This window comes from Drosophila novamexicana, unplaced genomic scaffold (assembly GCF_003285875.2).
Source record: "Drosophila novamexicana strain 15010-1031.04,08,12 unplaced genomic scaffold, DnovRS2.1 tig00000008-arrow-pilon, whole genome shotgun sequence".
Taxonomy (NCBI): domain Eukaryota; kingdom Metazoa; phylum Arthropoda; class Insecta; order Diptera; family Drosophilidae; genus Drosophila; species Drosophila novamexicana.
Genome location: NW_020824765.1, coordinates 1,917,839 through 1,941,024, shown reverse-complemented (window position 1 = coordinate 1,941,024; position 23,186 = coordinate 1,917,839). Strand labels below are relative to the sequence as shown.

Below are 23,186 nucleotides of genomic sequence, written 5' to 3'. Positions count from 1 at the left end.
ATGATAAATGAACAAATAAGCAAATACGATTTAAGAATAATTTGAAATTGTTGTATGGCACAAAGATTTTATTTGTGAAACATTGAACAGTGGCATCTCGAGATTTTAACTGAGTGGCAACGCTCTAAAAATATAGACAGTGGTGAACCATAAGATGCGTCAAAACAAGTTGAAATAATCAATTTGCAACCGCATATTTGAGGACTCCGTGGCGCAACGGTAGCGCGTCTGACTCCAGATCAGAAGGTTGCGTGTTCGATTCACGTCGGGGTCAATCGAGGTTTCTTTTTTTTTTTGCTTTTTTTTCCAAATTAGCCAATCGCATGGTAATTGATTTTCTTTGTAGTAAAAATAAAAATACTTTTTTAAGTGAGTAAAAACTAAACTTTCTTTCATAAATGTCAATTCGCGGACTGCAATAGAACAATTTTCCTTACCACTGAAACGTTTTTGGTGTCATATTTTACTCAGAAATAAATTGATGTAAATTGCAATATTTGTATGTAATACTACTAAAATAAGAGCAGCTAATGGTACACACCAGTCGTGCACTCCCTGCCGCTTCTTATCTATAAAACTTATGGTTTAATGATAAGATATCAGTGTGTATTTAGTACACTAAAAAAAAACCTTATAAGTTATAAGAGTAGTGAGGTTTCTTGCAGCGCAATAATTGAAGTACTCTTCGGAATCATTTCTGTTGACCACAAATAGAGATTGCCTATAATGTCGGGCCATGTCCGCGATCAGGGAAAGTGCCTCGTCCCATATCATCAACAGGCCAATATCAATGGCAATATGTGAATCTATCAAATCTGTTCAGAACGTTTAGAATGCCTTTCGTCTAGCTCGTGTTGACTTCTAGAAGGTTCTCACATAAGAAATACTCAATGTTCGCATTTCAAAGCTGGGTGTCATTTTTTTTCAATTAGTACATTCGAATTGAGTTTGACAGAATGTCAGCTATAATTTCATCATTCTGTAATGAGATACAATTGTTTGTCAATCACAATATCAATGAAAGTTTTTGTTAAATAGCTCAAGAGGTGCTATATAATATAGTAAATGATTAAAAATAAATTTCTAGTATATAAATGAAATATGTGTATATTTGGTTCTACGGCAGAAAAGTCTAGAAAAAGTTTCCCTAATGCTTGTCATTTCCATATAGGGTCCGAATGGGTCGCTCTATTGTATAAGTATAGCATGTATATATATATGTATATTATATATATATAATGTATTCGCCAACTTGATCGATACAATCAAGCAGCGCAACCGTAAAAGGCCCGTAAAAATATTTAACTCGAACGCCCACCCGAATGCAAACTTTCAAACGCTTTCAGTTTTTTTTCCACAATTTGTTGTTATTAGGTGTAAAAATAAATATTCGTACAGTTTTTTTTTCGCAGTTTTTTTTTTTATTAAATGTAGAAATAAATATTCATAAAAATACAACTCAAACACAAGGCTAGGGTTAATTTCAATGCAAAACTCAAGAGAACATGAAATATATTGCAATTAGTTTGGGTTTTCCCAAGAACAGATCAAGGATCAGGATCCGTAGAACCTCGAGCTGTTAGTACACACACACAGACACATACGCACACAATTACTTTCACTTGCACTTTCCCTCAGTGTTGGACCAGCTTGAAGCGACTTGCCTCGGCATAGTCCCGGGCATCGGAGAAGTTGCGTTCCGGCTTGATGCGCACATCGTTTGGATCGGTAACAAATTCACCGTTCCATACGGGCGACAATATGGTGGGATCCGTGTTGTAGTCAAAGTAATCCTGATCATCGGAACGATTGCGTTCGGGCTTGATGCGTGTCTCGCCGCCTTTGACAAAGGTGCCATCCCAGGCGGTGGGCAGGACAATTGGCTCCGTATTGAAGCCGTAGAAATTGTTGGTATTGGTAACATTTTGATTCTGGCGACGAATCTTCGAAACGTTGTTCACAGCCCCATCGGGATACACAAACTTGCCATTCCAGCCCTCACACTTGATGGGTATATAGTCCTCCTTCTTGCGCAGCGACATTTTCCTTAGTCCAGCTTCCGCTTCGGTCTGCGATGCTCGTTCGGCGAGTTTCAAAATTCGATTGACTTGTCGCAACGGCTGTGATATTCTAAAATATGATTTCACTGTAGTAAACCTTGGCGTGTAAATGATTGTTTTTGCTTGCTCCAGCGACCCACACGTCATTTAAATCGATGACGTCAGGTTAACTCAGCCGTTTGTTTTCTTTCGCCAGACGAAACGGGTTCGCAGTTTCAGCTCCTCCTCCACGGGTTGGCATTTTGTTGTTGTTATTGTTGTTGTTTAGCATTGCCAATGACAACCGTACTAGACGAGTTCGCGTCGCTGGCGCTTTGCCATATAAGCCCACAAATTAAACACCAGGTCTAACAGCTACCAGGTGAAGCGGTTCCGCAAGCTGTCTTCAAGCCAAGCTGTCACTGTAAATATGCCCATTATAATCGACGGCTTGATCTTGATTGCCAGCATTTCTGTGATTCATAAGTCTTTAATTTGTAGCGTACTGCGAACAAAACAAGCAAGAGCGAGTTAGTCGGGAGTGCACGACTACGAAAATACCCTGCTGTTACAGAAATTCTAGCTGCTTCTAAGGTGAGAACTTAAGGTGTTGGCTCTGCTTCTTCCACCCGCAACCGAGAAAGTTAAATATTCTGGATCTTCGTATACCCTACATACCGAATTTGGAGTCTCAAGCTTCGAGATATGCTCAAAAAACAAGATTTCGATATCGATTGTAATAAAATGGAGTAAGTTATCGATAATTTGATGTAAGCTTGATCTTTATAGAACCTACGTTTCAAATTTCAGGTGCCCAGCTCTTACAGTTCCCGAGGTCAAGGCGATCTTACGTTCGGAAGGTTGAACTAATAGACGAACATGGATCGAAACGACTTTTCGTGCAAATCAATAACGTATGTTCTTTAGGAGGTTCCCACGCCCTTTGCATGAAACCATTATACCCCATTTACCCATGTACAGGGTATAATTAAGACGTAAATTTGTTTTTTCCTTTTTTAGCCATAAGTTAGATTTATGTGCGGGCTTGTTGTTTGCCTGATCAATTTTAAAAATACCTTTCGGAAGTTAATTAAAAATTATAAAGAACAGCTAACTTAGGTACTGTACACTGCACAGTGGTCCATAAATCAATGCTAAATAACACTGTCCAACAGTAAAACATTTTAGTTTGCTTTAAGAAACACAATGTCATATGGAGATATCAGTATATATCCAATTTTGATGCGATCAATTAAATATAATTGGCTATTATGGTAAGATATATACAGCGTGATTCCTTTTGAGGTATATTATTGTATATAAGGTATACTATTGTATATGTAGAACATTTTTATATATATATATTTGTTTTCATTTCTTCTACCATCATAAATTTTCCGATAAATAGACACTTGTTTTTGAACATACATAACTTGAAGATTAGAAGAGCTTAGATTGATTAGGTATTTATAAATGATAGATAATTCACGAGATACCTTACAAAGCTCGGAACATGAACAGCGAGCTTAATCAGGGTATCTGCTAGTCGGGCACTCCCGACTTGTCATAATTAACTGTTGTTGACCACAAAATGTAAAACAAGAAACTGTGTCAAAAATACACAGGACACGCAACGCATTTTAAAGACTTAATGGGCCACCTGTGGCATGCCACACGCACAAACCAAACGCCAACGTCACAGACGGCACACACACACTAATTAAGCCAACAGAAACCGCAAGGGCCAGACGAAAAGCTTTTTGCGACCGCTCGCTCACCCACACACAGACAGAGAGTCCCTCGATGTCAGGGGCTATGCGTGGCAGGCTTACGTGCCGCAGCGACGACAACGTTCGTCCCTCGTGTTCGGTTTGCTCTCGCGCTGTTAACTCGACGACCCCAAGCAGCAGCAGCAGCAGCAGCAGCGGAGGCGGCGGCAGCGGCGACGGTGACGACGGCGGCGTCGGCGGCTGTTCCCATCCGCTGCTCGTTAGAAGAAGCGACGCCGACAGCGTTGGTCGGCAACAGTTTGAAAGTTTTTCATGTTGTCGTCGGCTTGCCTCCCAAAGTTGCCTGTGCCTGTTGCCAGTTGCCGGTTGCCAGTTTCGACGGCTCTGCATTTGCTGTGCGCCTAGTTGAAAATCCAACTAATTGCTTATTTTAACCCCTTCAAAACTGGGCACACACACACACACAAACACAGACACACAATGGGCCTTGCCTGGCCCGGCTTTCGTGTTTATTAATTAACAACACAAAACCCCAAACCAACAAAGGCACCAGCACACACACACACACTAACAGGCACGGGCACACACATACACACACGCATACAGATATACGCACACACACAGCTTAACCCAAGTGTTGTCTCCGGCATTCATTAGTGTTCATTAGTGAAACAAAATGCTCATTTACTTAACTACTCCCGGCTCGTAACGAGCCAGCCCCATCCCCCTCCCATCCCTCTCTCCCTTTCTCCAATAAACTCACCACTCTCTCTCCCTCTCTCTCTCTGTCGCTCGCTCGTTCGCTCTCGCCCCCCGATTGCTGCACTCACTTATCGGCACTCGACGAGTCACTCCGCTCTTGGCTCTTTTCACTGTTGGTAGTTGTTGCAGCCGCTCTTATGTTGCCAATTAAAATTCCATTTATGCCAAGTTAACTCACTTGGCTCGTTAATTGTTGTGGTTTTTTAATTGGACCCTTTTCGAAGCTGATGCTCAAATTGAATTGAATTGAACAACAAAAGGAACAATCGCATGAATGGCAGAGACCAGGCACGGACCATGTCTGCCTCTGGTAGCCGGGCGGCTCTATGAGCTACCTGAGCTACAGAGCCCAGCACAGGCACCACTGGCACCGACTTCAGCTGCGGCGCACAGTCATTGAAGACCGCCAACCCCACCTCCCCCATTTTGCAATGTGCCATTGGGTACGCTTATCGTTTGGCTCCTCAGGGTTGCCAGGCGACACCAAAAAGCCGTTAAGTGTAATTACATGTTACAATTAGTGCATCATATTTTATTATTATTTATTTATGCAGTAAAAGTTTTCTTTACATTGATTTATCTATAATGCAATGCATATATATCTTAAAATTTGTCGCAAGATTATTACACTGATTTTCCGACCGTGTAGGTGGACTTAGCCAACTCATTAATATAAGTATTGCCATTTTTAAAATGCATTATTTCTAATGTGATCTAGATAATGATGCCTTTGAATCAGATAAAATATCAGAATAAATAAATAAGAAATAAGTAACAAATTTATTTTAAGGATTACTGCATTTGTATTCTTTCTATCGGAACTATTATTCTACTTGATTTAATTTGCGATACCTTACTTCAAAACCGATTTACCATTTTGTTCTTGGTATTCTGCGCAACTTGGCAACTCTGCGCCTCAATTCAACTAATGAACGAAGCTAAAGCAACGCAGCACCAGCAGCATACAAAAAAGTACTAAAAACAAAAGCCAACAAAAACCCCTAATTAAAATGCATTTTCATTCGGGACGTCAGCGTTGTAACCACTGCGCCTTCCAACTGCCACCCGCTCGCTCACGACTGGGACGTGCTTTAAAGGGGGATTGCCTGTTCATTAGCTAGAAATGCGCCCCCCTCAGTAGCTGCCACTGCGCCTTACAGTCACATGAACCGTTATGCCATTGTACACACACACACACATATATAGAGAGAGAGAGGCCGTACACATGAGTGCGTGTATGTGTGTGTGTGTGAATGGCTGCGGGCATATTTAATTACAAAAGCTGCTAATTAGGAAACGTACACACCCACGTTGGTTAATTTGTTTGCAAACCAATTAACTCGGCGCACAGTATCAGGCGCACAGAAAACCACAGCCAGCAGACAGGCAACAGAAGCAGCAGCAGCAGCAGCAGCAGCAGCAATAGTAGCAGCAGCAGCGGCAGCAGCAGCGGCTGCTGCTGCGAAAGCAAAAGAAACGCGTCACCGGCGGACGTCGCTACTGAAAATGCAGACAGAACTTTCCAATCAGCGTCGAGCGCTTGGCCAGGGCACAGGGCAACTCCGGAGGCAGCGGCAGAAAAGTTAAATAGTGAGCCAACGACTAAAACTGTTAACGAACAACAACAAAGGCCACAATGATAACGCAGTGTGGGGGGGTTGTGAAAATGGGGGAGGCAGAAAAGTGCGCAACGGCCAACTTAATGAACGAAATAAAAACGAAAATTTAAGGAATAAGTTGTGTGTGCGTGTGTGTGTGTGTGTGTGTGTGTGTGTGTGTTAATATGTGTGTTCGTTTGCTGGGCGCGTGCCTGGGCTTGTTCTTAATAAATGAGCTAAAGATGGCAAAAGTCGTCAACGTCGCTGCGCTGCGCTGCGCTGTCGTCTTGCGTGCTAATGAGTAATAAATAAACTTCTGCTGCTGTTCTGCTACGGCCTAGACAAGCAGCAGACGCGAATATCAGGCTAGCAGAGCAGCAGGGTGACGACCACAGGCGAATGGAGAGAGGAAGAGAGAGAGAGAGAGAGCGAGAGTGATGGCGTCAGAGAATGAAATAGAGTGGGGGACAGTGAGATAGAGAGAAGGCAATGGCGAGCGGGGGAGTAAACAGATTCGGTTCCGGCTTTGCTTTTGCGTTAATTAGTTTTAAGCATTTTCATTATGCAACAGCATGTGGCAGGCAACAGCTGTACGTATTTTGGACAATGAGCATGTGTGTGTGTGTGTGTGCGTTTACACACATATATCATTTTATATGCATACGTATATGTACGTCTACCTGCGTGCATGGTTGTGTTTGTGTGTCAGTGTGACCAAAAGGCACACTAATTAGTTTGCAGCACATGTTTTTTCAATACGTGCATGGACTAGGTTTTGATTTTGTTGGATTTTGGTCATTCATTGTGAAAAGTAGAATACAAAATGAAGAGTTTTGCATGCATGTTTAAAATTTAATATAAAATAAAACAAACGTAAGGTGTCTATATCTCCTACTTGAATATATATATTGTGTTCTGATTCTTATTCTCTGGCGTACCGATTCATTTTTGCCAAGTATAGCGACGCGGGTTATGCTGATATGGCGAAAACTGATTACACTGCAACGCACCGTCCACATTAAACACACCCATGCGGTCACACAATTATAAACATACTCACACAAGCGTAGAAACTCACATGCACACACTGGCTCACAATCAGTGTTGCGCAGTGTGCAGCAGCAACCTCTGCCCATTTGCTGGGTGCCCAAATCAGTTACAACAAAAACACCAACACGTCTTATCAAAGCAAACAAGAATGATTTGTGCGCGGTTGCCGAACGAAGAAATACCCTGCATCAAAGTTGGAAGTGCCGGAACACACAATTATACTCGTTTCTGTTCATCAGTATTTATTGACATTACTGAAAGTTTTTGTTAGTCAACTCGGTTTTTTTTTAAATTTATTTTATTTTTACAGGGTAAAGGTGGAACATATTTGTAATCATAAATAAGCTAAATGAGAAACTGCATATAAAATGATGCCGAATTCTTGTAGTTTCTAAGATAGCTTACATGGACAGACCGACTAGCGTCGGAAATGCCTGCTGCTGTGCTGTTGTGTGTACAGGGTATAAACAGAATTAACTGTTAACAACAATAACAAACAATGTAATGCATACGGGGCCGGGGACCAACTGGGCACGTGTGTTTGTTTTATTTTCGGGTTATCGTGGCCCGCATTTGTTTATAGACGCACAAACAGAACTCTTTTTCAGCTTGTCGCCGGCTGCTGGGCGCCTGTTGCGCAGCCAAATAATCGATCGCAAATTATTTATTGATTTTTGATTGATGAGCCACAGAGTATTATGTAATGTGTATGCCAAAATAATCGGGTGATTTATTCCGCGCCCCATGGGGTTGCTTGGATTTTCTTCAGACCAGCAAAGCTCTCAACACGAGCGGCGTGTTGGGGCGGATTAGTTAGCTTTGCTCATGCGGCTAGCAGCAATGCGAAGAGGCCGAGATCGTGTGGAGAGCGCAACTCAGCTTGAATTTGAATATTGTCAGGTTGGAAGGGCCCCCCAACAGCTGTGACAACAGCTACCGCAATGAACCCAACCGAAATTGATAGCGTCAGCTGTGTTTTCCAGTTTACCGCTGCGTATGTTAATTATATTACACAATTATATATAATTTTGTCAGTTTATTTATTCAGTATGCTTGATCTATAACAAAACGTTAAATAAAAAAATTAATAACTTGCTAAAAGAAAAACACTTAACAGCTATTTTGTGTATGGAAGCGCCTACTACCGGAGAGGTCTAGGGGGGATTATATGTTTTAAGTATTTTTTTTACCATTGCCTATCTTTTGTCCATTATTTTGCTTTAGCAAAACTTAACTGCTACTTAAATAATTGTTTCGCATAGATATATAAAAATTCCCACCTCCAAGAAAATATGCAATATAAGTACTAGCACGCTCGCGGCCAGCCGGAAAGTATGCCACAGGTATGCCAGGTGCTACTTGCGACTGCCCTTGCGGCGCAAATGATGTCGGGTGGTAGCCGCTGCCAGGGCTACCGCCGCCTGCGCTGCCGCCGTCAGACGTCCTTCGGCGCAGCGCGTGGGCCAATTCTAGGATTCGTAGAGCAAGCGCTGGTAATGCGGCAGCACCTCATGCATTGGCACATGCAGACTGAACTCGAGGGCGACGAGCACGGCGAACTCCGAGGAGATGAGCTCCTTGCGATTCAGGCGAAACACATTCTCTGTCTTTTCAATCAAGCTCTTCAGGGCATCCCCCTTGACGTCGTTCATTTTGGCACTAAGCAGCAGGCAGGCGCCGGCGCAAAGCTTGCGATTGCTCTTGTTTATCAAATTGGCCAAAATTAGCTTCTCGAAGTAAACATAGGCCTGCGATATGGTCACCAAATCGATGCGTGAGTCCAGCTTGTTAATGCGACGCATTTCCCTCTTGATGCTGCGGATGAAATAAAAGTTAATAGAGGTCAATGACAGGGAATTACTCGTATTCATTTTGGTACTATCAGGGTAGAAAGAGATAATACTTAGAATAAGTGAGGCATTCAAGAATTTGGTTTTGTTTTTCCAATCTTTCAAAAGAAAGATAATACATTAACAAAATTTAATCAGCTTCAGTCAAGAATCTATCGAAAATGAGTTTGTGTACGAAAATGCTTTCTGTGAATTAAGATATCAAGATCAAGCTCAGCTATAATCCCTTTTATCATGTGTGTCCTACAGGAATAAGCATTTGGAAGTAATGCTTTGGTATAAAACAATATTTAATAAAGAATTCATAGAGAATTTAAGCAAAATTTGTAATGAATTCTATTTGAATTTACAGGCGTTCGCATTGATCGCTTATTCAGATCTAATTTTTCCGACAAATATTGTTCAATGTGCAATATCATTAACAATTATCATCAGTCTATCCCTTGAATACCAAAATTGTCTGAACCAATAGTTGGGGGGCAAGCTACCTTCTCAGTTTGCTTAAGGTAAGCTGTATGCTAGGAAACTTCTCCCGGAATTTGTCATTGAGCTCCTTCTTTAGGTCCGATGGACGCACATAGTCAATTACGGAAGTCATGTACGAGGTAAACGTTAGCAAAGTGCGATGCTTGCCGGCAATGAGCTCGGGATCATCTAAAATGCTAGCCGAATACTGTTGATACTGAAAGCACAAAATGATATGTGGGTTAGAGCTAGCCATGTTTAGTTATTTAGTTTATAATCTTACCGGCAGACCACGCGTCGAGTCACCGCTCAGTATAATGCTCTCCATGTCCATGTCCAGCTTCAGGTCGGGTGTAGGACTCGCTGCATTGTTGCGATTATTGTTCTCGTATGTGAAGCACCTGTAAATGCATCAAGCATGGATTAAGGAGCTATACGTATATATGTATTGGGATTATAGATCTTAGAAAAGGCGTGAGTGTAAGCAGGTTAGTTGAAGCGTTGCCAGTTTTCTAATGTGTGCAAATGTGAAGTGTGAATTTTGTTAGTGGTATATAGGATACTTTAAAGCTTTGCAGCATATCTGAGCTATGGGCGAGCCAGTCATAGAATTGGGTTCTGTCCCATAGCTGAGATCGGCGCGATCGATTGTTACTTATTAGCTGCTTTAAAAATTTACCATTTGCCTTGATGTTTGGTTATGGTTTTTGTGCTGAAACGAAGTAGTGCAAAGCGTTATGATTAGCAAAAGTTAATGGTACAAAATGCATCGAAACTTTGTGTATAATTAAGTATTTCAATAATAAACTTTTTTGATTGGATGGAACTGGGTTTTAAGCTCTCTCTTGTTTCTCGATTATGTAAATTAATGCATTGCCCAACATTTTATGCAATCACAAAAAAATAAGTACGCAAATCATGCGAGACCTTTTCGTATGCCCATGTCTCAGCATAACCCCCGATATATTTGTGGTATTTTGTTCAGTCAGCGAATGCAAATAATGCCCAGAGTTGTGGACAAAACAACATTTATTTTTGATATCTGGGCTTTGCCAAATTATTTCGCTTAGCGCTGCGAATAAGGCAAACACTAACAAGCTGTTTATTTGGCCGCATTTTAATGAGCTATGTAAACAATTTGGAATAATCATTATTCATTGACGGTCATCTGCTGTTCTTTGTTGTGCCTTTAATTAGGAGGCATCATATTGTTCCTATACCTTTTAATTGGTCTGTTCGGTAAAAGTAAGATCTTTTTGTAAGTGGGATATGGTTATAAGTTATGAAATAGAGATGGGCCTAGGCAGGCCTATTCCCGGTATAGTAAAAACAAAGCATTGTCTTTCGACTCAAACCCAACCGATAATTCGCCATTTCTTCGACTCAGATCCTGAGATTCCCATTCTTAAACTTGGTAAATAGGCGAATAATTTATAGCTTCTCTTGACCTGGTAATTTGGTTGATGTTAGGAGTCATAATGAGACCGTTTAGAACCAATAAACCTGATCTCTTGCCCTGACTTCTGTTCTTACTGGGAACAAAAAGAGGAGATCGTATAAGTCGAATAGCTTCTGTTCGTCTGCACTTGTGAGAAGACGGACTTCGTTTTTGTCGAGTTCACGTCGGGTCTGGTTTCGGAGGTTGAGCTCGCAGCTCCCGGTTGAACTTGTCTGCATAATCAACAATAAGCTAGCCTTGCTAAATCTCAAAAGAAATACACTTCAATAAATATTACATTTATATAAACAGAAGCCGCAATTCGAAACATTTTAATGGATTACAGGGTATCACGGAATTTCAAGAACCAATTTGTAATTATATTCCGGGATAATTGGATTGCATTTCAGTGAACCGATTAATGGCTGAGGCATAAGGTCCTTAATTTGTACAATTTATGTATGTATGTATGTATGTGTGTGTGTATGTGTGTATGTGGTAATGGGATATTATTAATTTTGTATGTAAATAATGAAATATTATAGGTCGACTTTAAATGGGCACCAACCTGGCTATGCCATGATTTCTAAGAGCCGCTGTGCTCGTTATCTCCATTTGATTATCGAAAATTGAGGGATTAGTCGATGCATTGCCGTGCTTCTTGCGCTCCTTCTCGTACTGTCGGGATGGTATAAGTAAATGTCCGTACGAAATGTCCTGCAGAAGCGTAGTAAATAAAATTGGATAAGTTCAGCTCAACAGATGAGGGGAAGGAACTAACCTGTCCGCTTTCAGCTTTCTGTATGCCAAGTAAATCGAAGGGATCAAAGGGTGCATCGTTGATAGAGCTCAAGGGGCGTGAAGTGGATGTATTGCGACGCCGACGATCCTCCTTGCGGAACTCAGCTCTAGATGGACAGACAGACACATGTTAAACTTGTTATTTTCGTGGATTGTCCGACATTCACTTACCGTCCGTTCTTGCCTTTGTGGTACGGAAACGCCGAGAATATAACAAATGGCACGTTCCGTGATAGCAACACCATGCGCTCACCACGTTGTCCCAGGCCCGGACCCGGGTCTTTGCGGCCGTCGGTAATTTGCACGGATTTGCTGAGACTGTTGCGGAAACTGCCCGCAAAGTTGCCAGCCGGCGCCAAGCTCTCCGTGCTGCTGTCATCCGTTATGTGACTGGCACTCGATCCGCTGCGAATGTTGTAGTTGCGCCTCAGGCCGCCAGTTCCAATGAAGCTCGCATTGCTGGCCGCCGCCGCCGCCGCCGCCGCTCCTCGCATGCCAGGCGCCGTATTTAGACGCGCTCGTCTCTCCGGCTGCAGGCTCTGCTCACTGGCACCATTGCTAAAGGTTCTGCAAAGTTAGATGTTTTCAAAGAATAAACTAAGGAACATAGTGAAACTTATAAACTTATAATGTTTGATCCAAATATCTTAAAAAACATAAAGAATGAACCTATGCAAATTTTCAGGGCAACAGACGAGATACTTAAATACTTTATGTTGTCGGAGATGCCATCTTCTATGTGTTACACTTTTCATGACAAAATTATAATATCCAATGGAATTCTACAAGGGTATATAATATGGAAAAAATCAATTTGTATTATCTTTTCCAAAACTTTTTTGAAAATTGCAAATGTATTCAAAAAGTTGAGGCCACAAGCATTATTTGCGAGTTTTGTTTTTATTGCTCAAAAATAAAATCAAAATAAATCATTGAGAGATATCTTTTAGATTCGAAATTTTTAAGTCATTGTGAATGACTCGAGGCTAGGATTACATAATATAATAATTTTCCTTGTACGACTAATAATGATCATTATTAAAGATCTCAGCCTTTCAAAGAGTTCTACTGAGATTAATCTGAGGAGTACCCCGAAACACTTTTTGTACCTTTGTTGGGCAACATTTAGGGTATTCATGCAGTCTCTTAAAGGAAAGTAATCTAACGACCGGGTAAACAATTGGCGATTACGTAAACTTATACTACGTAAATTCGCCGTTCGTCTAAACAGCTGTCATTCAACTGGAAACTTCGTATGTAAACATGTCGAAGAAAGGGGTAAACAAATATTTAACTGATGCAATTCGAGAATTAACGTTTTATCGACAAGGCAATCAAACAAATTACTCAAATCTCCAATTGCTTTGGAAAATATTTACAAATTATATACAGAGTTGCATTTACGCGGCATTACTAAAGGTGACAGCCCCGAGTACACGATCCAAATCTAAAATAAGAGCAGGTTTATATATTTGAAAGTTTTACAAACAATAAAAGAATCTTTTTAAGCAAGATCAAGCGTATATTCAACAAAAAAGAAACGGGAGTACGATCAAATGCAGCTCTCTATCTTTCTCTCTCCCTCTTTTAATGCTCTCTCACATTTGCTTCAAATCTCAACTAGAGCACACACATACGCACGCACACACCCCAAATGAGGCGATCGATATTTTCACAGGCACGCAGCAAAATGCAGTCAAAAATATGTAGGTAAGTATTTGTGCCGCAGGGCCATCGAAGATCGAGAGACGCACTTATCATCAGGAGGCTTAGCGAGCTCTTTGTCTATTTTGTTTGTCGAGTGTTTCCAACGAATAATGAAAAACACACTCGAAGACGACTGCAGCTGCTGAAGGGCAGCGTCTTGTTATTGATTTCTGTGCGCCGGGTCTATTACCTTGAGATAATTGGTATAGATCGAGGTTACACGAGCCCCAAAATCATTCCAATCTCACAAATATTTGTCTGAAATCACGTGCGTGTCTTGGGGCCAACGAATTTCCATGAAAATTCCGTTTGCATTAATTAGGCAACTCTCTTGGCGAAGGCGAAAGTAGAGGGGGGGGGGGGGGCAGAATTATAATGCGTATGATGAAGTGGCGCCAAGCCTGTCATAACCCGTTAATTAGTTGGAGTATTCGAATAGGCGCCCAGCGACGGCAGCAAGCAGCTAAGAGCCAAATGTGCAGAGCAGAAGAGACCAAAGGGAAGACCCAACACCAAATGCCACACACACACACACACACGCACACACATTCGTTCATTGTGTTATTTACATGTTAACATGGAATGTAAACGCGTGGCACACTGAAGAAAAAGAAGACCTTCAAAGGCCACGCACTATAGAAAATATGCGTTGCTTATGTAACTTATCGGCGCGCTGTCTCTCTCTCTCTCTCTAAAACTCAAGCCAGTGCGTGAGAGAGTTTCCGTTAGATTATAACAAAGCAAAACTGTGCGATGATTAGATGGCGATAGCGTAACGTTTAGCAGCGTGCGAGAGTGAGAGAGGGCTAGTGGAACCCTAGAAGAGAGACGAATGCAGCAGCTACAAACACACATACACACACATAAGTGCAGGTGGCAGACCTTGTGTGCGTACGTGTGTGTGTGTGGAAGCATTTCTTAATAGTTTTTTTTGTTTTTTTTTTTTTAACTGTTTGGGCAACCGTTTTGTAGGCTGCCTAGCGACATCTGCGCGCCTGGGCCGCACACAAACAATATTTAAATTTCAAACACACATTTCGAAAATCTTTCCCACTCCCAACAAACGGGCTAATTGGAATGCAAATGCAAACAAATTGGTTTCTAATTGGATTAGACTAATTAAATTAATGGCAGCTTTCATTACTGAATAAATGAATAGTTTGATTTGTGCTCAACAATAAATCAATAATATAATTTACAAAGGCGTATTAATGTCGCAAATCTGTTTAAAATTCTTAAAGAATATTTTGTCAGCTAAGATTTATATAATATATATTTCTTTGAGAACTTAACTTGAAGGATTTATTAAATTTTAAATATTTTGAATTCCCTTAAATATTATAATTTAATTGAAGATTAATATAAGTTCTGGTTTACGCTATATTTATTTATTATACAACTAATGCATTTTTTCTATTGCATCAGAAAAATCTGTGGAACGGAACAGCCTTGCACAATATTTTTAAAAAATATTTATTTTTTGATTTTAAATAACAAATAAGAAAATATTTGTTCTACATTTTTTTTTTCCATTTCCGCCAATTTCAACATTAAACATTATATTAATATTTTATGAATTGTTTTCTTTGTTTTTCATCAAATTGTTCTATAAAAATTTGCTTGTTTTATAAAATAGTTGATGTACCCACCCCAAAAAGGAAATGTATTCTGTGTTTTAATTATACGCTGCCCTGCTGATAATCAATATTTCAATAAACAGGGCAATCAAATCAACTTAATACAATTCAGTTTGTCTTATCATCGATGTGCCTGATAATAATTATTTTCTTTGTTTTCTTATCTTATCAGCGTGTAGGTGAGTTCTTGACAAACAGATGTTCCAGTGTGTGTGTGTGTGTGTGTGTGTGTGTGTGTGTGTGTGTGTACATACACATAGAAAGTTTAATTGTTAAACTTGTGGCTTTTGTCTCACGTGCTTCGACATTGCTCGATTAAAAGTTGTGTCAACAAAACACATAAAACAAATTGAAATTAACAAAAAGAATTTAATACAATTATTTTTTTTAGCTTTAGTTTAAAGGCGAAATATTTCGAATTGAAGATTTATAGAAATTGTAAATATGCATTTTATGCCATCGCAAATGTTTTTTATATATTATATCACAAATAATATATACATATTTCTAAAGAAAAGCTTGTGCATATTGATGCAAGCGTCTCACGAAGTACTTATATTGATAAGTTAATCAGGCACGAGCTATAAAAACGGCCTGTTTACGCATTTTATGACGAAAATAGCAACAATTGAAGGTTGTTAACGTAATCAAGAATAGAACTCCAGGGATGATGGGAACTATGTTTATCAAGTGGATTACAAGAGAGAGATCAGGCGAATTAACTGCCAGACAGCCATAAAGTCGTTAAAATGTGCCGCAGATAAAGATAAGCGCGGCAGGTCCATAAAACGAGACAAGTCCATATCTGGGCACATACATACTCTGTATACACATTTAGGGCTATTTGCTCGTTTTATTGTCGTTGTTCATTTTCGTAATCAGCCAGCTGATTTGGGGCCTGTTGCGTTGCGTAGAAGCTGCCAAAACAATGGCCGATAGATAAAACAAAAAATAAATAAATAGAATTTTACAGTGTGGTGCAACCGACTGTGTTATACTCGTTCCAAGTCTAGCTTGTTTTGAGTAGTCATCATTCTAAATTCGAGTACTTTAGAGTACTTAACGCGAATATGGACGAGTATACTGGTATATGCGTACTAGGGACATCGAGAGAGACCCTGGAGTTGCCAAAGTAGGAGACGTAATTCGACAGCAGGCCAAAAGATTCTTTGGACGCCTTCATTCTTATCCCAGCCCACTCATCCAAGGCGCCTTGCTTCTCCTGGTAGAACAAGAATTAGATGCCCCATTACAGGTGTTTGTCCCTCTAGAGGGAAGACTTAAACTGCGGCAGCCACAGGATCTCACTTGACGGGGTTCTATAGGACAAATCTCATATATTATAAAATAATCAGCAGAAAAACACGAGTATACATTCCAAACTTCTCGCGACTTCACTCAGACCGGACATGACAGCAAACCAATAAACTCTTTTCACTTGGCTAACGAGTATAATAATAACAACAATGTTGATAATCAAGTATAGAGAGAGAGAGACCCAATCGGGGCCTCCTCAAAACAACACACACATACATACATGTATGACAAGTTGACTCTGTTTGTTGTCGCTTATCGGAGAGAAGCTTTCAGCCCATACATATGCTCTGTTATTTCAGACTCTTTCCGTAGTCGGAAAGTACGCAATCGGCTGAAAGAGGTTTAAAGCGGTTCGATCGAGTTTGGCCCCTTTGTTTTGGTATTGTTTTCGTGTTGTTTCTTTTGGTTTTCATACTTTCAGTCCAGCTCGGCGAAGCGAATGGCGACGACAATGAATCAACAACAAAGCAACAACTGATGACCACAGCACAAAGCCAAAGACAAACTTATAAAGTTGTTTCTATAAACATTTCGTATGACTGTATGTACGGTCAGGTACATAAATACCCAACTAATGCCAGAGAGTCAGCGCATAGAGCTTGGTAATTATTTTGAGAAAATGCCATGAAATATGGATAGATATTGGCAGTTAAACAAACTGCGCAATGTTTTGTAGCTTTTTTTATTGACAATAAATTTTCTAAACTAACCTAAGACTAGCCAGCAAATACTCTAATAGGTCACGAATACGCTTTTCTGTGCCTTGAACTTTTGTGAAAGGCTTACAGATCTCCGATCCCATAAAGTTTACGATTACCATGAACAAAGCTGAATCGATTTAGGCATTTCTGTTTGTATAAACGTGACAATCTCAAAACAAGTAAGAGGTTCTAGTCGGGAGCTCCCGACTAGGGGATACCCTGAACCCTCGTCTTCCAACATAAACTGCATATATATATTCTATTTTAGATGTTATATGTCAAGTTTGGTGACTCTAGCTCTTATTATTTACCAAAATAGCCCAAAAACAGGATATCGATATCGATTTTTATCGATTGCTTGGAAACGGAGTAAGTTATCGGTTATCGGAAACAAACTCGATCTGATCGTTGTACCCTTATTATTGTTTAAAAAAGTTTAAAAATTTATTTAATTTTGCTATATCCCATATCCCATAAATTTCATAAAGATCGAACTCTACGCAAAATGTATAAATTATTCTAAGGGAAGAAGAAGTACAGGTACATGAACTTCCCTAGTCGAAGACGCCCTAGTTTTCCTACAAATATCTGACCTAAACAACAACAAAGTTGTTTCTTTTTGTTTACTTTTTGTGTGCAGATGCCTGTCTTTTAATTCGTTCAAATGTTTTATTCTACTGACACATATTTTGCAACCCCCAGAAATTGGCAACCCTTTTCTCGAATGGCAAAACTTTCCACATGACCTTGAAGTGATGCAACAGGACAAAAAATCGCTGCCAGGATTCGCAGTAAACAACAGGCGGCAGCAGGCAAACAAACATGAAATCTAACCGGTTCATATTACGTCGCTAAGAAGCCTGCTTCAAGGTTACCCAGTTTGAAGAGATGCCATCGAGTGCCTGGTCGGCAGAGGGGCGCATCAGGGGAACAGAAGCTGCGCGTGCTGCGCCATTCCGGTACAGGTTTTCGGTGTCGGGCAACCCTGACATTGACATTGAGCGAAGCCGCGCAGGAGCTGAGAGCGGCGCCTAGCGTTGCCAGACTTCTAAAGCTCTGGCCCTGTTTCAATGTCAGGCCCGGCGGTTGAATTTGTCCTTGAGACTGAGTACTACGAGCGGGATATACGGAAATGGCCGTTTGATTCACAGGAAAGCTGCCAACAGGGCGTTTAATCAGATTAAAAGCATGACGCAATTGGCTTAAGCTTTTTGGAGCGGAACAAAGAAAGGGAAAGGTAGATAGAGAGGGACAGAGAACCTCAACTTGTTAGACAGAATGCCGACCCAAAATTTGTTTACGTTTTCGGCAAGGTTTCCGTACGCTACGTGTTTTGGTTCTTTTGCTGACCCTTATTCATTTACTTTAAAAAACATATCGAATATCAAAACAACTTTCATGCGAAACTCGAAAGACAGCGAAAACAACAACAGCAATAACATGAGCTGGCGCAAAGTAGTTTGGATTTTGTTTTGCTTTGGCCTTTTGCGTCGCAGTTTTCTGCAATTTTTGCCATTTAACAGAAACACCCATACATACATACATACACACGCACACACACACACACATATGCATGTACAAATTGGATTTGTCTTTCACGCGTGCGCAGCATTTTTGATTGTTTTTTTACAGGAAGCATTCCCTAGAGTATGGGATTTGCCATCTCGAATTATGTTTTCATTCTGCGGGAATGTTGCTGACATAGTCAAACGGAAATAACAAAATAAGTAATTGAAGCCTTGTGGGTAAATTGTTGATGTACACTTCTTCTTCTTCTTCTTCTTATGGTTTGGTTTGTTTTGATATTGAAGACCGGGTTATTATTGAACGCTTATCTAGTTAAACTTTGCGCTGATATAAAGTTAACATAATTTGGAGAATCATTGCATTGTTACTCAGAAAAAAGACGCAACTCACGTTTCTGGATAAGGTTCTACATGATTTAGCCAGTAAACCATGTTTAGCTATAATCTAATCAGCTGTCCGTTAATATTGTTTGTACCCAGAACATTTGCTTGATAAGAAATTTAATACAGGCTCTTAACAAATATTTGTTGACGTCTTAGCCAAACACATAAGTATATATATACGAAATTGAATGACTGACCAGCCCGTTGAAAGGCCAATTGGCAGAGAATCAAGTATATTTGGCATAAATTGGCGACAGCCACACTAAAATATCTATGTAAACTAACATAGCACTGGCAAATGTAATGAGAAATGTGAGAATAAGATTTACGACCAGCACGAAGGCGAAGCAGGTGAACGACACAAAAGATGCAGCACAAACAAATCAACCAACAAAAAAAGAACAACAAAAACAAACTACGATGACAAGTGCAGAGGCGTCGGCGAAGCGCGAATAAGAAACAAGGTCACTTCGTCAAAGCGCAACGGATTGCAGTGCGCAACAATAACAACAAAGTGAGCATACACATACATGTACGTACACATATATGTAGCTGTGCTTGTGTACATGTGTATTAAAGTGCGTCTAGACGAGCTTAACGCAACTTGAGCAATGTGCTAACATTGAGGCGAAAGCTTTGCGCTGCACTGGCACTGCAAGTGCGAGCGAGAGCGAGTGCGAGATAGATAACGTGTAATGCGACTGCCCGGCTAGCCGTTTTTGGGTTCAAGGCAGTTTGTATGCGTTTTGCATGCAATTTCTTTGTCCTTTGTGCGCTCTCACGAATATGAATTTATGAGTAAGCACAGTGGTCGACACCATTATTTGGACGAGAGCAACATACGTAGTACAATTAGGTACATATATATTTTTAACCATTGTTTAATGCATGACCAATGTGTCGTCATCCCATGCAGATGAACTAAGCAAAAGCCGTTAGAGAATAGTAGTGTTGGTTAACATAAATATGCCTACCACTGTAAATACGTTATACAGGGTATATAGCTTTTTAACAATAATAAATAAATACGCTAAAATGTAATTTGAGTAAAAATCAAAAAAATATATAATTGAGACACCTTTCGAAATTTTACAAAACACCAAGTATGCTTGGAATCGAAGTTATTTGGGTCTTAAAAAAAAAAAAAAAATAATTTAAAAAAAAATGGTTTTTCGTTTTCAAACTAATCCGGAACAAAATCAGTATTCAGACTTGGAAATAAATACAAAATAAAACACAAAATATCCCAAAAGATAGATAGGTTTAAAAATTCCTAAGAGTTCGATTTTCAGTACAATTTTAACCGACTTTAGTACAAAAAACTGCATTTTGACAATTTAGGCTGATGAACTCTAAAAGAGATTTGTTTTCTTGATGTCTGCAATTTGAATTCTAATATGATCAAGAAACAGTTGATGCTCGATTGCACATATAGTCTATAATAATATATTTATTTTAAGAAAATAAAATGCCTTTCTTCAACTATGAAATGTTGCGTGGCCCATGACTGTCACATTGTTGCGTGCGGGGGGTTCGCAATAAAAACCAAACCAAAAAGCGAATCGAATAAACAATAAATTTAACGACCGAGCAGTTGGGGGAACATGCGGATCGGCGGAGGAACCGTGGGCACATTTGTCACAATTACAACAAAAGCCTAAATTGAGTGTACCCCCCCCCCCCCCCCCCCCCCCCCCCTGCCGCACAACAACATGCAACCGGCTGTGGCGCTGGCCAATTTGCGGCCCGCTTTTCAATGAGGCGTTTTGATTTGCGTTAATTGAACTGGCACACGTTGGCCCCTTGAATGGCCAGCGCCGCGCTCGGCGTGAATCCGCATCGGACTAGTATATTTAGCGAGCTGTGAAGAGATCTGCCTGCGATCCAACTATGCCCCGTCAGAGGCAGCTGCGTCAATTCACCCCAAAAAAAAAAGTGTATATAAATAATTTGTACATATTTCGAGCGCGGACAATGATATAAATTATATTAGTCAGACAGCTGTGGGAAACTTAAGATGTTGGCAAACAAATGTTTTCTTTATTATTATTATTATTATTACGCTTATTTTTTTGGAAAATATTGGCCTTGCTTGTTTTCATAGCTGCGCAGAGCTTGTTAACAAATTTAGCACCAGGTGTCAATTGCCTGAACTAAATCGGAAATTTCAACATTGGAAAATGATTTTTCAAGCATATCCAATAAACGTGTCTAATTGATCTCATTGCGTGACTCATGAATTGGAAATCATCTTCAGGAATTCATCCTCAATATATACACGATTTTCTCAACTTCTGAATTCTCGGTAATTCGTCAACCGACGCCGCAAAACAATTTGCCAGGCATAAACATTGTTCTTAGCTGCAACCAAATGCCAAATAGAGTATACGATTTCAGTATTCGAATTTCTATTTTGCAATAAACACCCTGAAAACGTGGTTTTCATATTCGATCTATCCTAATCCAACATCAATATCTGTTCCATATGTGATGACAAAACTGTTTATTTATGAGTTTCTTCTTGACTTGACTTGGCAATCGATTTGTATCGATTAATTAGAAATGGGCGATGATTCAAAAGTACGTTCCCAATTTAAAGTCTCTAGCTCTTATTGTTCCCGCGTTCGTACACACGGACAGACTCACTCTTACACAATATGGTGAACACACTCTTACAGAATGTGGGAACAGTAGACAGTATAAAAGCATAGCGGGAACACTTACCGTTCCCTTAGTGGCAGTAGTTTAAGGCCGCTGCCCAAATTGGAGACCTTTAGTGGTATCTTGACGCTGTCCGAATCGCTGCCGCTTTCGGCACCGGAACCGCCGCTGCCGCCACGCTGCTGCCGCTGCTTATTGTTGACAGGGGCCGGTGCCTGGTGGTGGTGCTGGTGCTGCTGTTGCTGGCGGCCACAGGAGGTGGGCCGCTTTATGTTGCGTCTCTCAGCCTGGGAGGGCAGTCCGCTCACATTCATCAGGTATTGACCCATATTTTCAGTTTCACTAAAACCATCACCATCGCTGCCACCGCCCACTCCTGCGGAAGCGCAGTCATCCAGTCCGCAAAGGCCGGCGCCGGCATCGCTGCCGCTGCCCATGTGCACATCGGCGCTGCAGAGTAGCAGCGCAGCTGCGTTGCCGCCGCACTTACCATTCTGCTGCTGGTGTTGTTGGTGATTTTGTTGTTGTTGTTGGTGTTGTTGTTGCTGCTGCTGCTGTTGTTGTTGTTGCTGCTGCTGTGGTTGGCTGCTGCGCTGCTGATGATTTCGTTGATAATGCTGATGATAGCCGCCGGCGCCGAGTCCCAACGCTGCCGTTGCGTTGCCTTTGCTGTTGTTGTTGTTGTAATGCTTCTGCTGCTGCTGTTGCGTGCAGACGCTGCTGCCGAATGTTGCGCCAAATTTTGTGTCCCGGTGTGTGCCATCTAATGAGATATTCGATAGAAACGAGATCGCAGCCAATCTGCGCCTGTGTCTCGTCTTGTTGAGCGAACTTGCCATTAGGCGCCTAACCGTTATCACACTTGACAAATGCAATCGAGTGTTGGAAAACGACAAGTTGACTGAGTGAGTATGTGTGAGCGAGACAGAGAGAGAGTCAGAGGACGAGAGTGCGCGACCTATGTTACGGTATACGTTATGTGGAGGAATGTGGTCAAAAAGTTACAGAACTTTCCAGCTTAATACTTCCCGTTGATGTTTATTGCACTGCCCAAAAGACCCGAAACACACACACACACAAATTTGTTACAGTTTTTTTTATATATTTTAGTTTCGTGTATTTATTTTCTTTTGCTTTTAAATTATTTGTATTTAGTTGCTTTTAGAGTTTCATTAATATTTGAATGGAATAATTTCGTTTGTTTTATTTTTATTGTTTTAATTTGTTAACAGTTAAACTGCTTAGTCTCTAAATTCGAAGCCGAATGAAACAACAAACTACTTGAACGCGACATTTTGATACCAAAGCTCAAACAACACAATTTTTATAAAAAAAAGTAATTTGAATTTATCGCAATTTATGCACTTTTATTGGAAAATTGAAACGGTGTCCATCCAGATTGACTGCAAATAAAAAAAAACAGTAAACTTTAAATCAATAAAATCATATAAAAGCCGAACGAAAAGCTATGCAATGTCGAGCCCAAGCTTTTTATACACTTGCTAAGAACTGCATGAATC

General features: G+C 40.5%; 2 protein-coding genes and 1 non-coding gene across 4 annotated transcripts; 1 reads left to right on the top strand and 2 right to left on the bottom strand.

The window, feature by feature from the left end:
- The first annotated feature begins 202 nt into the window (after window positions 1-202).
- Trnaw-cca lies at window positions 203-274 on the top strand. The gene has a single exon. It is a non-coding gene; the product is annotated as a tRNA-Trp (tRNA).
- A 1,138-nt stretch (window positions 275-1,412) lies between these two features.
- LOC115761811 lies at window positions 1,413-2,100 on the bottom strand. The gene has a single exon (XM_030703762.1). It carries the CDS (start codon window positions 2,040-2,042, stop codon window positions 1,635-1,637), a length of 408 nt encoding a protein of 135 aa, XP_030559622.1. The 5' UTR covers window positions 2,043-2,100; the 3' UTR covers window positions 1,413-1,634.
- A 6,121-nt stretch (window positions 2,101-8,221) lies between these two features.
- Window positions 8,222-22,787, bottom strand: LOC115760913 (CDK5 and ABL1 enzyme substrate 2). 2 transcript variants are annotated; one of them, XM_030702488.1, is made up of 8 exons: window positions 21,730-22,787; window positions 11,905-12,300; window positions 11,714-11,840; window positions 11,501-11,649; window positions 10,174-10,206; window positions 9,778-9,895; window positions 9,518-9,711; window positions 8,222-8,994 (listed from the first exon to the last, which is right to left on the bottom strand). In XM_030702488.1, the coding sequence occupies exons 1-8, from the start codon at window positions 22,503-22,505 to the stop codon at window positions 8,649-8,651; spliced, it is 2,139 nt and encodes a 712-aa protein (XP_030558348.1). In that variant the 5' UTR covers window positions 22,506-22,787; the 3' UTR covers window positions 8,222-8,648. The 2 variants fall into 2 exon arrangements, with proteins under 2 accessions (XP_030558348.1, XP_030558356.1); XM_030702496.1 differs by lacking the exon at window positions 10,174-10,206.
- Between the last annotated feature and the right edge of the window lie 399 nt (window positions 22,788-23,186).

Excerpts from the sequence above, each read along its gene's own strand:
- LOC115760913 (XM_030702488.1), bottom strand. The coding sequence starts at position 22,505 with ATGGCAAGTTCGCTCAACAAGACGAGACACAGGCGCAGATTGGCTGCG. Across the intron at positions 10,207-11,500 it reads AGAAATCATGGCATAGCCAG|CACAAAAACCATAACCAAAC; the intron begins GTTGGTGCCCAT and ends ACTTCGTTTCAG. Across the intron at positions 8,995-9,517 it reads ACCTTAAGCAAACTGAGAAG|CATCAAGAGGGAAATGCGTC; the intron begins GTAGCTTGCCCC and ends TTTCATCCGCAG.
- LOC115761811 (XM_030703762.1), bottom strand. The coding sequence starts at position 2,042 with ATGTCGCTGCGCAAGAAGGAGGACTATATACCCATCAAGTGTGAGGGC.